This window comes from Anopheles coustani, chromosome X (genome assembly GCF_943734705.1).
Source record: "Anopheles coustani chromosome X, idAnoCousDA_361_x.2, whole genome shotgun sequence".
In the NCBI taxonomy this organism is placed as follows: Eukaryota; Metazoa; Arthropoda; class Insecta; order Diptera; family Culicidae; genus Anopheles; species Anopheles coustani.
The window spans coordinates 5,086,535-5,104,719 of NC_071290.1; the positions used below are offsets into that span (position 1 = coordinate 5,086,535).

Consider the following 18,185-nt stretch of genomic DNA (forward strand, 5'->3'; position numbering starts at 1 on the left):
AATATTCAGATATTAAATTAAAATTTCACTCAAAGTTGATTCATAATGTCAAACAAGCATACGCATAAGTTAAGTGTTTTCTTAATTTGATTTAATTTAATGAAGATTTGATGAACACATAAGATTTTTTTAACTGTTGTATGAGTAATACGTTTATCTTCAATGAGATGTAGATCTGAAAACAGACGCAAGTAGATTTCAGTATCAGACTACCAGTGTTTGTCTTGTACAAAGAAGTTGCAGCAAATAAAGAACGCTAGAATAAAACTTGAAAGAAGCAAAACAGTAGACCGCATTTGAGCATTGCTTGTCAAATTATAAAGCATTTTAGGCTGCGATGAAAGCTACACTTAATTATTCTTTCAGTATAGAGCATTAAATATTCCTTGAACATTTTGACAAAATATTACATTCAACAACAGTTTTAACAGTTTTTTTTTAAATCCTATTCAACCGTTTATTTGAACGGCTTTTATAGGTTAAACAATATAAGCTTACTGGGTACCGCATGCCCAACTGTCTTTTCAAGCAAACCACATACATGAAGTTTCTAAGTCTGGGTCGTTGTTGGACAGATTACATTATCCTTTGTGTAAGACTTTATATTTATATGTTTAAAAAGACTCCTTTCAAATAAACAACCTAGCCGTTTTCCTTGTGGTACTGTCCCTCAGCCGTTACGTCCCACGTCAAAGCAAACATGATTTGACGATTATAAATTATTATATAATAAAGAAAACAAAGGTAGCGGGCGTTCTGTGGAAGATTCCGAACGGCAGGGCCTGCGCTTGAGGGATAAGAACCCGGCACGTTTGTGATGTCGGTGTTTTTCCTCTCAAGTCTGACATTTCTTATTGAAGGGCGGCAGTGAAAGAACTGCTGAAACACTTTATGTTACCCTGCCAGGGAAGCTGGACGGAAGGCTTACTTCGTGCCAAAATGGGGATGGGAAAGAATTTTTTCCAACGGTGGGACCTTCAAGCGGGAAAACGGACAGCCTGGTTTGCCGTCCTTAATGAATTGCTGTCGAACCGCTTCGAGCTCGCGGGCAGCAACGGGATGGCACTCCGGACTTCTCCTCTTGCTCTTCCACCGCCTACACTGACTCTTGAGACGCGGAAGAAGTTCGTTAAAGGCGCGTATTCGTCTGGGTGGCACGCGGCAACCAACTCGCAAGCGTATCGCCGGTTGGCCATGGCAGGCCAAAATAATTTTAATTAAATTTCCGACACTGTCAAATTTCACACTGGCATGGCCGTTTGTCACTGCCGTCAATTGGCCGTTTCTTTGGGCGCTGGGCAACTTGCCTTCTCGCGTTATGAAAGTCTCCTGGTAAATCGTCCATCCCTAATCTACCCTGATCCTTTTCTTCGGGATATTTGCAGAGTATGCCCTTGCTATTGCTAATACCCTACCCATTGGTACTATTTTTTTATGGGTCTATGGCTTCCCCCATTCTTCTTCGTCGAACACCTCTAACTTTCTCTCTCCTTTTCTCTCTTTCTATTTCTTCTGCATCATCACTGGTGTGACGGCCGTCTTCGGTAATACATACCCATTAAGTACTTTTCCCATCTGTGTTCAGGTTCCCCAATAGTGAGGCCACTTGCTTTGGTTTCGGTACCGATTTAAGCCCTTTGGATTGATTCTGATAGGATGGAATGTTTTCCATAAATTTACACCCACATTGCCATTGAGCATTGCAATAAAACATTACTATCCACATTTTATTACACCACTGGAATACACTTAGGTTTTCCAACAAACTAACATTCTATGCGAACGCCAAATCCACCAAATATAAGTCACAAAATAAAACACTTTCTCGAACGATACACAATTAATAAGAAAAGCGCACATATTTGCAATTGGTAGCGAATTGTAGTAGAACCACTTGAGCAGGTACTTGAAATCGGCTGAGCGAAGATGGTTAATGGGTTTTCCTAACTTGATGAACATTCATTGATTCCCGTTCTGAGATAGTGTTGCTTATGACTTGTATTTCTTTGCTAATACCGTTGCTTTTAAGATCGTGAGTGTTTCGTACCACTTCTTATTTCTTTGCTTCTTCAATGATACTATTGCTTTTCGTGTTTTGCGAATGAGTGACATCAAACTGATATTCAACATATCAACAATATTGTAGGGACTTAGAGGGATATGAAGAGAGACAGAGGTAGAGAGAAAGAAATTGAAAGGGAAGCAGGATACATGTATGAATAAGCGTTGAAGAAAAAATAAATGAGCCAGTTGAGTAAGAACTCTCAACTGGAACACATATAAAGCGAGAGTGTGACGTTTTGATTTGATAATCTTTGCTTATCATGTAATATCACCTCGTCATGTTACCGATAGTCAACTCGAGTTTCATTGACACCAACACTAACAACAGCCGTAACCATGAATTAGACAAAATGGCATACATAGTCTCTTTTCCCCACTTTTTAATCCAAAAGTTCTGAGAATTAGAGATATCTTTAATAAAATTAAGAAATCGAGATCTTCGATTGCATCATTTTTTTTTTTTTGACAAGTCCTAACATATTACACTATTATGGATAAATAAAATAATCAATTCCTAACCAAAAAATTATTGTACCTCCCGATGAAAATGGAACCTTGATCTCCTGGGTTGGATATGAGAGTGATTGAAAAGTAAAATGCGATGAGAAATGTGAAAAAACGTATGTATTGGTTAAAATCGCCTACAATGAATGCTCCAGTTAAGAGATAAAAAAAATATGACAAATTTATAAGCAGCTTTGATAATCAGCTAAGTATTACCAATATTACATCTCAGTAAGATACGATTTTTATAAGCGTCACCAGAACTTCGTCTAGTACCAGACCACACGGTTATGATACAAAGCACAAACTCATCAAAAATACCAATGTAGCCGGCACATTCACACAGTTTACACACATGATGTTTTACACCATACTGCCCAACACTACTATTCGACAATTTCCAGCAATATGTGTAATGAAATTGCAGTAAGTAAATCACTAATCACATCGCATCGGTTGCTTTAAGTGGATTTGATCGAAAGCTTTTTTCACTCTCCGACAAAACCATTTTGGTCACTTTTGTGTATTAGCGCTCCGCATGAAACTCACTTTGAACTTCCGGGCTGTTTTAGCTTGGAGAAAAGTTATCTACACTGTCCTTTAGTTTCTAACTGCTTTGTATAAAACCCACAGTAACTGATACTGATAGCAACTTCTTTGTGACACTTAACTTGAAGCTTCTTAACACTAAATGTTTTTGCACACCACAAAGCGAATTCTAAAGAATTGTAGCACCATACTTACCCAAATTCCCGAATTCAATTCAACAAACATACTACACTTCAGGTATACTTTATCAGATGAGCCATAAAACAAACAAACGAACCCGAATACAACAGCAAGAACAAAAGCTCTTTACAACAACAAAAAATTAATGACGTTCCATTGACTGCTTTCGGGAACTGTCAAACCCAAAAGTTGCACAACAACGCAATTATTAAGTTCTGGTTTGAGCTTCAAAAACGCGTTGGAAGCACAATTGTGCCTAATATACATAGATGAAAGCAATGAATCATTGCCACATATTCTAAACTTCTAGCCAGGTTGATAACCTATCTTCTGATCTCATATTAAGTACCAAATTTCTAATTATGGTTAAAAAAAACTGCTTTTTTACACTACGTCTCACTCTCTTTATTCAACAGATTGTAGCTGGAGTGTCAACTTTATATAGCAGTCGTTACAGCTACTGAAAATGCCTGGTATTCTACGAATCTCGATCAAGCTCTTCAACTAATTGTTCTGTTCGTAAGTGGCGTTTTAAATCTCCGGGGTTGGTTGAGGTTTGCAATTATATTCTTTCGCATCGTTGTCCCCCAAACGCGTTGCCCCGTCGAGACGGGTGAGCTGCTCATGCACGGTGGACATGTATCCACCGCCTTCAACAGGTTAACCGTGCACGACGAGAGAACACGGCCGCCGCATCGGGCAATGGGCCAACTTATCCGAACTCGTTCGAGGGTTTCCAACTACACGGACGTGTAGCAGGAACTGGCAACAAACACATCGCTCAGCAGCTACAGTTGTTGAACATTGACGTGCCCTCGGTATCATATGGTCTAGACTGCACACACGATTGTTGTCCTGCTCAGAACTTATGGGTAGATGCATGCGGCCTTCGTTCGCAACACTTACACAGTGACTGCAGCTACATGTATAGATTTAAATATACATACATTCTTTCTACAATTTCTATGATTTGTTCAAAATCAACAGCAGAATATGGAATAAGGAAATATACATTGAAATATTTTAGTTTCTAAACGCGAAGTTCGAAGAACTCTCTTTTCGTTTCCTGAATATGATTCCAGGAACGAAAAACTGCCTGTACAAACCGAGATAAGAGGTAGTTATGCATCTAACAGAGTAATGTAAATAAACGAAGTCGATTTGTAAAGTCTTGATCGATTGCAGTAGGTTTGAAAGTGTCACTCGTCTGAGCAGAAAACTCAAGCTGTAATTAAAACACATATAGCAACGCTGTTTGTGGCGCGGTATGAAACAAGTGAGTTGAAAGAAATAGCTCTGAGGCTTATAAGAAGATCCCTACCGATTGATAGCAACATTGAAGTGGGAAGGTGAAAGGTTGCATAGCTTCCGTTACGGCGAAGGTGTACTGCTACGTTGTGGTAGTAACCAAAAAGGAAGCACACACACACACACATTCGTTTTTTCTATGTAGCAGATGGAACACTGAGGGATTTTTCTGACTTTCAACATAGCTTCCGTTTAACATACGCACTTGGACCGAATTCCTCCTCCGCATGGTGACCAACGGGGGCAATAACAGCGAGAGTAAACGCATTAAAGCAAGTTGCTCGTACCATCGCAGCTCCCACATACAGAGGCAGCCAAGTGAACCCGCATCGGCAAACAACGGCAAACAGGCAAAGCAGCGGCAGCCCATCAAGCACCAGCTAGGCGAAGAAGCCCATCAAGAAAACGCGCTGCAAACGGGAACGGAGCTGATGGGGCCGGCGTGTTTCCGTTTCCCGGGCACGAGATTTCGCCATCCGGAACGGGGCGATATCTTGCCGAGCGTGGCAACGCTTCCGCCGCCACCTGCGCGCTCTGCAACGTGAGTTGTGCCGAGCTCAATACGGTATCGATTGGGTGACACACAAACATTCAGACCGAGTGGCAGCGGATAGACACCAGAATAGCGGCGACATTTTCCATTGCCAGGCGTCCGTCTTCCCTTTTGGTTGCTGCAGCAGAAAAGTGCTGCTGGTAGAAGAGCAATCCAGAGCCAGGATACCATTAGCTCGATCGGCAGGACCTACTCTATTCTGCTTGATTTCATAATACACGAGCTCCTGCAGGTGGTGGAGGGGGACTGCGAAGAGACGGTCTTCACTGTCGAACCCACCCCCACACACACACACTTTCCCGCAATCGTCCGTAATCATTGCCAACTGTCACCATTTCTAATGCTCCGTGTTGACCGAGACGGTGGGCGAAGGCGAAGAACAAACTCAACCCCCGAAGTGGAATCGCGATAATGATAACGTTTCACCCCACGACAAGCACGGCTGATTGATAGGCGCCAAGTTTAAAATAGGGCATGATTAACGCCACATGCCCGTTTGATGCTCCAAGAACGCCGCTAAAACGGGGGACCTGGTAGAGCGGGCTGCCGCAACGTCCGTTGTTCATCATCCCGGAAGTAGCACGCCATCACGACGGAACGACTCGAGTACCGTCTATTACTAATACCAATGTTCAATGTTCATATCGAACGTTTTATTTACCTTGACGTGGAAGGAATTCTCCGACAAACAAAGAGAAATGATCGGAAAATTGATCTATCGAATCCTCTGCGTAAAAGCAAAGCAAACCCGTCCAAATTATTAATATAACTCATGTTTAGGGTATCACTTAATCATATCGCACCAGCCTACTTCTTGTACTAGTGATGGGTAAATTCTACAAAAAATCGGAACCGCTTCCGAATGACTCCACGAATATCGGAAGCGGCTCCGTAAGGTAGGTGCAATACTCCGAGCTTGGAACCGTCCGGAGCCGTCCAGAGTCGTCCGGAGCAGTCCGGAACAGCCCGGAGCCGCTAGTCGACAGCCGGAGCCGTCGGAGCCGTCCGGAACCGTCCGGAACCATCCGGAACCTTCCGGAACCTACCGGAGCCGGAGCCGTCCGGAGCCGTTCGGAGCCGTCCGGAGCCGTTCGGAGCCGTCGGAAGCCGTTCGGAGCCGTCCGGAGCCGCTAGTCGGCAGCCGGAACCGACCGGAGCCGTCCGGAGCTGTCCGGAACCTTCCGGAACCTACCGGAGCCGGAGCCGTCGGAGCCGTCCGGAGCCGTCCGGAGCCGTCCGGAACCGTCCGGAACCGTCCGGAACCGTCCGGAGCCGCTAGTCGGCAGCCGGAACCGACCGTAGCCGGAGTCATTCGGAGCCGTCCGGAGCCGTCTGGAACCGTCCGGAGCCACCCGGAGCCATCTCCGGCTCCGGTTCCGGACGGCTCCGGACGGTTCCGGACAGAATCGTGGGTTTTACTAAGCCGGAATCGGAGCCGGTTTAAATATGCTCGGAAGCGGTTCCGGACGGTGGGTGCGGTTCCGAGAACCCATCACTACTTTGTACACCCGTTACCAACCGTTGTACAGTCATCCGTGCTGTGAAGTTCGGCTGTTCTGTCGCATGAGCCAAACTTGCTCAGCTGTTGCTCCGATTGGCTCGAGCTGATTCGTTCGAGCTGAGCAAGGAGACTGAACCGACCAAAATTCATATGCTCGGTGGATCTACCCATGAGGTAGAAAACCTAAGACCGAAAAAGAAACCACCGATCACTTTTATTTCACGCCTTTTTATTTGTCATTTGTTATTCCTACGTTTGTTATTCCTCGCAAGCGAAATCGTCCATGTTTGTTCTAGTTTTATTTTTAGCATACTTCGAAATTGCTATTTCATAATATTCCACCAGTTCTTATTTTAACCAAGGCTCAAAGATGGCGTTTGTTTTCATTTGTCCTGTTTCGATATAATCTTTTATGTGTGACTGAAAGTTAAAAGCCACCAGCAAAACTATGTATATTTTCCCGTGCACATGATTTTCCTCGTCACAGTCTAAATTGATCAAAGTTTCCAATAACTAGACCACGAAAAAGCAAAAGATCACACTTAAAAGATGATCAATTACAGCTTCCAATCGAAAATGATTAAGTGGTCCCGGTTTACGATTTACAAACCCTATTAACGCATTTTTCACTCATTCCGAGTGCTTAGTTTTTCTTCGTTCTGTTTCAAACTAAATTTGCACCTCCAAAGGTCGTGTTTTAATCCGTATGTACGGTGGCCGTTGGGCCTATCTTTGTTTCTCTATTCTTTAGCTTCTTTCCGCGGTGTGGGCTGAGCTAATCAGCGTAACTCAGTCAACTGGAAACACGACACTTTTCTTCGTATAGTGCTTATAAGTACGGTAGTGCCCAGGTAGTAAACCTAAGCAACCTCTGATATTACTTTTCACTTATATTTATCACTTATAGTTTCCACTTTTTGAAATGAGCAGCGAGGAGGACCAAACTTGTTTTTCTACTTAGATTTTCGGTACACTTCCACATTGCTTTACCATTGTTAGTTTTCGCCTTTAGGTCCTTGATAGGATATATTTTCTTTTGTATTGTTTCGGTATAATGTTTCCGTTTGAATTGCCTGGGATTCACTTGCGAGTGTGAGTATTGTTACCCAATTATTTTTCACGTTGCAGTACAAATTGATCGATTGATCGTTTTTAGATTCTTTGGACTAATAAGATGAATTTTTAAATTTACATGTAAAACAACATGAGAAAATGTAAATTATCTATCAAATCATATTGTTAATGCATTTGTAGAGCTAATTAAAAATCCAATCTGAATCGTAATCCCATCATAAATTAACGAAGCGGCTTCGAACTATACCGTCATGTTGAATTTTTCTCCCGATATTCCCAATGTAAATCATTTGACATTTGTTATAAAATATGTATCTGAGTGACGGAATACTTTTACATTTATGAGAGTTATTTTCCATTGCCGAACATAGAAACTGTTTAACAATAATGTAAAAATATATAATGGATTACAAGCTGTTATAAAACAAATAAGTCCAACTTTGGCTTTTAGTGTAGAATAATAAAGGGCAATGGGAAAGTCTGGAGGGCCCCGGAATAGATGAAATGCAGGAATTCCGCAGGCAATCCGCATCCGCGAGGTCGATGACATATGTTCGGCGTCAAATAAAACGCGACAGCATCAATTTGAAGCGTCCACCGTTTTGGCTCGCCCCGGGGAATAGTTTGTTTGGTGGTTTTCAGCAAGTGCCCCCAGCGGGAATTCGCGAGCGTTTGCTAGTTCTGCCGAACAGTCCCTGAGCTAGGCTCCGAGACTGCCAAAAAACCCCAAGGGGCGAGCCACCACGCGGAACCACCACGGGCTACCGAATTGACATCCTGCATAAACGATTGCGTATGAGTGTTGTGGCTAGTGGTCGCGCGAATATGCGATTTGGTGGGGGGGGGGGGGATGCGTTGATTCGTCCTTATCCAGCCCCGGGGCGGATCGATCGATTCGCTCTGTTGAGGAAGGAAGGAAGGAAGGGGCACTAGGAAACGAAGGATGGCATGCTGGGGGAAAGACAATGATGGCACGTCCAACGAGCACGTCGTTGCCGCAGCGCCTCCCCCAAGCCAACCCCCCCACGAACACCTTTATTTACACACCCACGCACACACAAACACACACACACACCCGCACGCACGCACGCACGTAGCAGACAGAATTTTTAGTTCAGTGGCGTCCAGAAAGCTCTGCCGCTCATTTGAACGCAATCTTGAATTCGAACCGTGCTGGGTGGCGAGATGTGGGGAGATGGGTGTGCGGGGGTTGCCTGCAGTGACAAACTATGCTGTCGAATGTTCCCCCAGCACCCCCCGGAAAACCCTCGAGAAACACGCCTTTCGGGGGTGGTTTCAGAACAATCGATGCTCTAACGAAGGGCCCAAACAAACCAAGTCGCTCACCATTTTCCCGACATCGTCCTCGTTTCGGAATGTTATCATGCCAGCAGCGCGCACACTATCCTCCAACCTCCATTTATTTCTCTTTCTCTCGCCTATATATTTCTCTTTCTCGCTATCTCTCTCTCCCTCGTGTTCTCTTTTTTTACTTGATCATGCTCTCATCTTCTTCGCCCCACCACCCAAACCATGTTGGTCCGTATCAACTCTGCCCACCGAGCAGGAACGTGTTGAAATGCCAGTGTATGTGTGTTTCCGTGTTTTTTTACCACCCTCCCCCTCCCCCACCTTTCCGGTGGAATCTTTCGTGTGAGCATAATTCTTTGGAGTGTCAGTTTCCTTCGCACGGGCCATCCAGTCCGTCACCCCCGCAACCCACATCCGCCAGGTAAAAAACATCGTGGAAGAGTTAAGAAAACACCAAAAAAAAAACAGGAGAGAAACGAACAGTGTGTACACAACACGGTGGGCACGGAAGGAATTGGGACAGGAGACAGGTCCTGGTCCGTTGCTAGTATGTGTAGTTTTATTGTGTGCTTCCCCCCCCCCCCCCCCCCCCCCCCTTCGTGTCACACACACACAAAACCGCACACCACCACTACCCATTTGTCCCTCCTCCCTTTCCCGGGGCTGGAAAAGCTCGAGGGAATTCAACGGGAATAGTCGAACTTCTGCGAACTGGAGAGAAGAAAAAAGGACGAAGAGGATGGGGAGAAGTTGGTGGGGATATTTGCGAACAGGCGTCCGGAACGTGGGCCGGAAGCACTCTCGCCTCTGCGGGGAGGGTGAGGATGGGGTACGGTAGGAACGCTGCTAACGCATTCCTCGCTACATTTCTTCCCCCAAACCCGCCGGATGGCATCTGTTGCTTGTTATACTTACTCGTTTGCACGTAAATGATGGCGATAATCAATAGCAAGCAGGTTATCCAAATTTTATCCATTATTGTGCGCCCGGTTATGGTTCCTTTCTGTTTCGTTTGTTTGTGTGACGTGTTTTTTGCGTCTCGAGGAATTCTTCTGCGAATATGTCTTTCTATAACTGTGGTCCGTTTCTTCCTTGCGCGTCGTTCCAGCTCTCTGCTTTCCGGACTGGCTTTGTCGGGAGAGGGATAGGAATGGGGGCGGGGGGAAGATCCTTCAGCACACTTCGCTCTGTTTGCAATCACTTATCGGAAAATACGCGCGCCTCAGCGTTGGAGCCTGCAGTTTGAAGGTACGCTTTTCCGGTGGAAAGCTGCTCACGGAAGCATTCGCGCTTGGCCCGATGCTAGAAAAAACCACACGTACGAGTGTGCACACGCGTATACTCACAAACACACACACACACACGCGCACACCGACACACACGCACACGGCACTATTCTGAGCACTAGAATATTCGGGATAACAAAATGGCTCGTTACACTTGAAGCGGTGGTTTTATCACGCTGACCGTTTTGTCACGCACGGTGGAGGGGAGGAGGGCCGAGTGGGTGTGCCTACCAACCCACCAAAGATATACAGCAACCGCAACAGCCTTAATGGTGGCCGTACGCCGAACTTATCAATTGACGTTTGATAGAAGAGTTGATGTGGTTGAATTTCCAACACGCCGCTGCTGCTAAGTGATTTGATTTTCTCCGCTTCCAACACTTGCACACACACACGACCGCGGTCTCACCCAGCTTCACTTGAAAATTGGCTTATAACCAGAAGACGCACTCGCGCACGAGCCCCGCTCCAGCAGCGTTGCACCGGAATGTTTGGTTGTGCCGTCCAGGTTTCTTTCCTATGCCTGCCCTTCGAAGCCACATCCGGTTGAACCAACTGCACCTGTGGACACACCCGAATGGATGAGGATAATAAGAGGAGATAACCGTTATCAACTATCTACCATCGAATTGTTTCGATAACAACAAGAATCGTACCCCAAGAAGGGAGCTTATTAATGCTAAGTTTACACGAGAAACAAAAAGACTGAAATAAAAAACAAAAAACACAAAAAAAGAGACTTTTTTCGTTCCGTGACGACGTTACTATACGAGTGCCGATGCAAATGACGGCTCATGCAATGTTTATTTGAGAGTTTAACACATTGCTTTAGAAGCTTGCCCGAATAGTTTTAGCGGTCAAAATCCCTATTTTTAAAACGCTATGACTTCATTGTTTTTGAAGATCGTTCAAATCCATAAACTGTTACTTTCTAGTATATTTTTCGACTATCTTTGGTTCTTTTTTTCAACTTTTTATGTATGCAAAAAAATCCCTATTTTTAAATAGCTATGACTTCATTATTTTTGAAGATAAACTTTTACTTTCTAGTATATTTGTCGACTATCTTTGGTTCTTTTTTTTCAACTTTTTATGTACCTCTCATCATTCCTCTAGCTCAGTGTAAAGAAAAAAACAGGATGGGAATCGAATAGAATATCCGAATGGTTTTTAGAGGTCAAAATCCCTATTTTTAAAACACTATGACTTCATTATTTTTGAAGATTTTTCAAATCCATAAACTTTCACTTTCTAGTATATTTGTCGACTATCTTTGGTTCTTTTTTTCAACTTTTTATGTACCTCTCATCATTCCTATTCTTTTAGAGCAAAAAAATCCCTATTTTTAAAACACTATAACTTCATTATTTTTGAAGATTTTTCAAATCCACAAATTGTTACTTACTAGTATATTTGTTGACTATTTTTGGATCTTTTTTTTTCAACTTTTTATGTACCTCTCATCATTCCTCTAGCTCGGTGTAAAGAAAAAAACAGGATGGGAATCGAATAGAATACTCGAATGGTTTTTAGAGGGCAAAATCCCTATTTTTAAAACGCTATAACTTCATTATTTTTTAAGATTTTTCAAATCCACAAATTGTTACTTACTATTATATTTGTTGACTATCTTTGGTTCTTTTTTTCAACTTTTTATGTACCTCTCATCATTCCTATTCTTTTAGAGCAAAAAAATCCCTATTTTTAAAACGCTATAACTTCATTATTTTTGAAGATTTTTCAAATCCACAAATTGTTACTTTCTAGTATATTTGTCGACTATCTTTGGTTCTTTTTTTCAACTTTTTATGTACCTCTCATCATTCCTATTCTTTTAGAGCAAAAAAATCCCTATTTTTAAAACGCTATAACTTCATTATTTTTGAAGATTTTTCAAATCCATAAATTGTTACTTACTATTATATTTGTCGACTATCTTTGGTTCTTTTTTTCAACTTTTTATGTACCCCATCATTCCGCTAGCTCGATGTAAAGAAAAAACCACGCTTGAAATCGAAATTTAATCCAGTCCAGTTTTCAACTTTTATTTTATTTTATTTTTTTTCATGTAAATCCAGAAAAGCCTCCTTTAAAAACTAATTGCATATATTTAGGATAACAAAATAACGCCACAAATTAACCATCGAGATGGGGATTTAAAAACATTTCTTAGGTTGTTTCCGTCCTATGTTATGAGCTATACGTTACTATGGGAACTGGCGTTATGCATCGAAAAACCAAAAACGTCAAAAAGTAATAAACAAATAAAAAATCTTTGAAAAATCTTAAAAAAATAGTGAAGTTTAAAAAATATGGGTCGAAATGACCCCTAAAAACCATTCTAGGGATAATCTAGTTGGTTCGCAGAGCTGGTCGATCAGAAAAATCTAAAACTTTTGTTTAAGATGTAGCTTTCGATTTTAAGAAAAGCCTTTACTTTGTTAAAATATATCGATAGTTGCGTTAGGGTCAAACTGACCCCATTTTAAATTCAAGTGTTGAACTGTAAAAAGAACAGCAGAGAAGTAATTTGCTCACCGAAACGTTATCGACAAGCACCACAAACTACTCACTTCCATCCACACTCGCGCTCAGTACGAGGTGCGTAAATATTTTGCAAATCTATGTTTCACTCGCCAAACAAAAATCACATTTTCGCACATTTTGACAGTTGACTGACAGCACTTTGCGCTGCATGTAAACAAAGCATAACAGTTGTGTTTGATTAACAGCAAAGTTCTAGGAAAAAGGGATGCGCATTTTTTTCGGCGAACCCAACTGTTGGAAACATTAGTGCCAGAGGCAACATCGGAGGAAGACACCCAAGGAGTGACAGCTGCTGAACTTATTGAAAGCATATAGCAGCAAGTAGATACTCAATCTTATAAAGTCGTCCGTAACATCACCGAATCTTGGATCGACCAGGAAGAAGTTAGTGGTTAGACTGTTACATCATGAAAGAATGGGCTTTCGTCATGCCCAACACACTGAGCACAATGTCCTGTGGTTCAACTGTTGCTGCTAAAACACTCAGCATTCGGAACTAACAAGCACTACAAACCAGCAATTCTTCAACATCTATCCCTTTAGTACACTGTATAATTTAGTTCGTCGCTTATGTGGCGCTGTTTGGAATGCATATAGCGGAAGCTATCTCACTGCCAGGAAGGCGATCCGTGGGAGAAACTTTTCCAAGGGAAGTTTGAACTCTTTAAAAAAAATCCAATGCTTGCAATGCCGCGAGTCTTGCATGCCTCTACATCAACCCCCTCCCCCTCTTCTCTTACACACACAGGCGTGCGCACACAAACACACACACACACACACGCTCGCGAGCGCGCGCGCACACATACACACGGTAGCGATTGGATACGCTTCCGCCATTCCCCAAACGGCGCAAGCCTGTAGAGTTAGCGCGTGGGTGATACGGCCGGGGGGAGGGGGGTGGGTGGGTTGTTTTTAAGGTCACCTCGCTCGAAAAGGTTTCGTTGCGGTCGATTTGTTGCCTTCTAGTAGATCGTGCGTGTGTGCGCTCTACACGCATTTCTACCGGAACCTCCGCTAATTGATAAGCTGCCCTACCACGGTTTCAAACGGGTGGTAACTCCTTCACAGTCGTTTCTTCAACAGAAGCCCCGCTACCCATCCCCCATCGTCAACCCGTTCCCTCGCTACACAACGCTAGGTAAACATCAACCCAATAGCGTCACCTTTTCCAATGGACATAAGCGAAACAAAGCTCTCTAGGAGAATGGCCTCTAACTAAAACACCTCATGAACATCAAAGGTGGTCATCGTGGTCCTAACCAGATGTGGTGGACATTACCCAGCACTTTTCGTAGCATTTTCTCACAAATCATAGTGTTTTCATTCATCAAAAACCTCCTCGAGCGCTTAGCTCTGAAAATCTAAGATAGCATGATGGGAGCCATTTGATGTTCAGTGTTGTTGGAGTGTACGCCTATTCTCATCCTGGTCATTCGATCAAATGCTGTGGTCGGCCTTTGACCTACTTAACTTTGTGCTTCACTTTCCACAAGTAGTTTTCCTTTCCTGTTTTAAGCGCAAAAAACAAAAACAAAAAGAAATGGCGCTGGTTAAAAAGTCAAAGTTTCAATTCACGTCATCACGTTGATAGTCTTAACCAAAGGGTTTTATAGATTCCGCTAAATTATATATAAGGGATCTGATACAGGGAAAAGCACTGCACATTTGTTCAAACCTCCGATTTCGATATATGCTGCCGTCGGGCAATAGAATACATTCTCTTCTAGTGCTTGCAGCACGAGATCTACCCTTACCGGACACGAGTTGGGACCAAAGCCCAGCACACTGTTGCTGCATTTTATTTATTTTTTCTTTGCAAGCCGAAACTGGATAGTGATTGAATGGTGGCCCGTTTGGCGTGATCTCCAACTGGAGATCGAAGTTGTTGGATGAAATTGAATGATGCGTCACATTACTGCGCTCCGCTTGGAACGCTTTAAGGAGCCAAGGAAGAAGGTTGTCGAATCCCAGCTGTATACCGGGAAAATTTCGCAGAACATTGAAGTGCATATTAGAACACTGAAATGATCAGCATTGCATAAGACACACACACACCCACACACAAACACTCGAACGCACTCAAGTACACCAAAAAATTATGCAAACCCATCGAAGGAAAAAAACCCGCCATTAATAACAAAATCCAGTGATGATGGCTATGATGTCATTTCGGTGCATGGAGCGAATCTGGAGACCTCAACTCACCCGAGTCCAGAAGGATTGGTACCGGGCGGAGACTGCGTCGGCGGTGGGGGAGGCAGTCGGGGTAACTCCGGGGACCAGCTTGCCCTTCCCGCCAAGGGTGGGTGGCGTCGAAGTCCTAGGAACGCGGGATCAGGGTCGATCAGGCCTATCGCTTGCTCCTCTTCCCCTTGCAACTGCCTTTGCCAGCCCTGATGGTGCTGATGCGCTGCCTTTACTGCTGTAACTCGAGCACTTGCTGCGACAGGGCGCTCGCACAGGCTACGGGTATCGCCAAACTAGACTGTCGAACAGCTCTGTCCTGACTGACTGGCTCTCGCTAGCTGTGGCTGACCGGTCTTGGAGCCCCTTCGCGGCGGGTTCCCGCACGCAGCCCGCACACCAAAGCGAGAGGCGAACTGTGCTAGAGCGGGCACGAGCATGGCGAAAAGATGGTGAGGCTGAGGGTGTGGGCGCTCACTAATCCAGGACTCGTCGCTTGCGGTTGCGAGAAGAAAATACGCCTGAATGATGTGTATGTGCGTAGTGGCGTGTGTAGGTGTTTTTCTCCGTGTCTCCCTTGTGAGTATCTGTGCTGGAAACAGGGACACGATGAGCTCGAAACAGTCGTATATAAAAAAAACAAACGAACTCACTTCCAGTGATCTGAAGCAACACCCGTATGCTGAGTGCTACGGCGGATCAAAATATAAGACACTCACCCGCGGTTCCCAGCTCACCCACGCTTGGAAGCCTGCCTCTGGTAAGAGGTCATCCGATGTGTCCTCAATGGGCCTTCCAGCGAGTGCCCGCTGAAGCGCTGAGTGCACGGGTCAAAGGTCGCATGCAGCGACACTCGATGGAGCGTCCGGACGACCGGGACAATCATTTTACCTTTTTTTTTCCTTCTGTTCAGTCGGGTTGGCTGAATCAACCAGAACTGCATCCAGCCGTTGCAATCGTGCAAAAGCCGAGAAGTAAGCAGAATAAGTCGCTCGCCGGTCGGACCAGTGCCTCAGTTCATCGTGCCACCGTCTCGCTGATATGCAAACTCTTAATCATTATCCTCTTCAGGTAAACACATTATCTCGGTACTTTCTTGGAAGGTTTAAACCCACCACGATTAAAGGCCCAGGAACGAAGCGACCCCGTGCAATATCAGCATTGTACAGAAGATGTTGAAATATCGTATTTTTTTTTAATAATCACATCAGAACACATCAAATAAATAACCAAATGATTAGCTCAATTGTTGCTTTCTAAAATCAGAACACTTTAAAAAGTCGTGAACCAATTTCTTATTGCAGCGACTGTATAATACAATGACCTGAAGTTTTTTAGTTTTGCACAAGGTTATACAGCAATGGGAGGATGGAAAGTTTTAAGAATCTTAAAGGGTAAGTACTAAAGTCACTTTTAGGGAACTCAAGCAGTTGATAGAGCATATAAAAATACTAGTTACATATGAAAAGCAAAGCACGTCGGGGTTTAACACAATAATTTTAAAAATATGAATTGTGCCACTTACGATATAACAATCTACTCCAGCCAAAGACGAATAGGATCAGACGTAGAGCTGGAGCAAAGCCCTCTGATCCAATATTAGGAAGAGTGTAAAATGGATTAGTATCAAGCTACCCTAAGCATCCCTTCCAACAATGGCCGGACTCTTTTGCGGAGTGAAGGATAGCCAAACCAAAATATAAGCCTTCCAGCAGCTGACAAAAATTCATGGGATGATTTCACCCTCGGTTGCATCCGGTTGAGCTGACTCTTTGAAACAGTGACACATACACATCTCCAAGTATCCACAAACAGACTGATAAGCGAAGATACCGAAAAATGTTCAGTATACGATACAGTAACCAGAAAGAGAGAACAAGGGAGCGATTCAGAATAAGAATGTAGAGAGAAGAGAGAAAGAAAATATGATAAAGAGAGAGAACGAGAAAAATAGAGAGGGAGACAGATAGAGGAAGAATGTAAGGTAGGCTAGATAATTACGATAATTCGAAATTCATTGTCGACCCATCCACTACAGTCCACTCGACGGTGGTTCTGTGGGTCGGTTTCTTTACCCCTGTAAGAATGAAGATGGTAAAAATAAAACATTACATCCTCGTCTAATCAGCTAGATGATATAGTACGGAGGAGGCAATTGGTTAGGATACCCTTTTACCGCGGACTTTTGCAAGCGACTGAAATGAGTTAACCACACAAAGTCAAGCCCGCAAAAACGCACCATGGGCTGGGAAATGGAAAGTCGGAGAAAATGGGAAGACAAAAGACACCGCAATTCCCACCAGAAGGGGTTCTGAATTCCCATCTTTCGTAAAGCCGGGCCAAAAGGAGCAACAAACAAGGTCCGGTAGGCTATGTAGCCTTAATACCATTCCCAATGTTTCTGTGCCAAAAGGCAACACGTAGGCTTCCTTTTTTGTTACCTCCCAGCATCCCTTTTGGGATATTGTTTGGCAACTGATTTTGTTCTCTGTTTTGTAGAGCCTTCGTTGGATATACACAACGTTTCAACTCTCAGCTTTTTTCTCCTCTACCTCTTCCTTTCCATTTTCTACAATTCCCTTTAATAGTTCCCGAGGCATAATTTTACAGACTCAGCGATAGCTTCTTCAACCGTATATAGAAAGAAGGCAAATAGATATTAGCGAGTAGGTGTTAGCATTCGAATTTTTCATTACCGGTTTACATTAAGTTCCTTCAAGGTCTTGTGGTGTTTTTGGTGAAGCACCATGCGCCTCCATTAACATCACTAGGTCTAGGTAAATATATTTTCACTAACAAGTTTTTGCAAGTTGTAAACAAAAACCTTATAGAAATATTAACTAAAAGACTATCCACATGATTTTCAACTGGGAACTTTGGTTGGTTTGTACATGTAACATAAATGCGGTACGCTGTACGCGTTCCTTCAAGGTCTTGTGGTGTTTTTGGTGAAGCACCATGCGCCTCCATTAACATCACTAGGTCAAGGTAAATATATTTTCACTAACAAGTTTTTGCAAGTTGTAAACAACAACCTTATAGAAATATTAACCAAAAGACTATCCAAATGATTTACAACTGGGAACTTTGGTTGGTTTGTACATGTAACATAAATGCGGTACAC

General features: G+C 43.5%; 1 protein-coding gene across 1 annotated transcript in view; it reads right to left on the bottom strand.

Moving 5' to 3' along the window:
* LOC131268895 (uncharacterized) overlaps positions 1–10,020 on the bottom strand; it is a 101,293-nt gene extending 91,273 nt beyond the window's left edge. Inside the window, exon 1 of the mRNA XM_058271190.1 lies at positions 9,960–10,020. Within this exon, the coding sequence (XP_058127173.1) occupies positions 9,960–10,020 (61 nt within the window). The remainder of the gene's footprint in view (positions 1–9,959) is intronic.
* Positions 10,021–18,185: the final 8,165 nt, after the last annotated feature.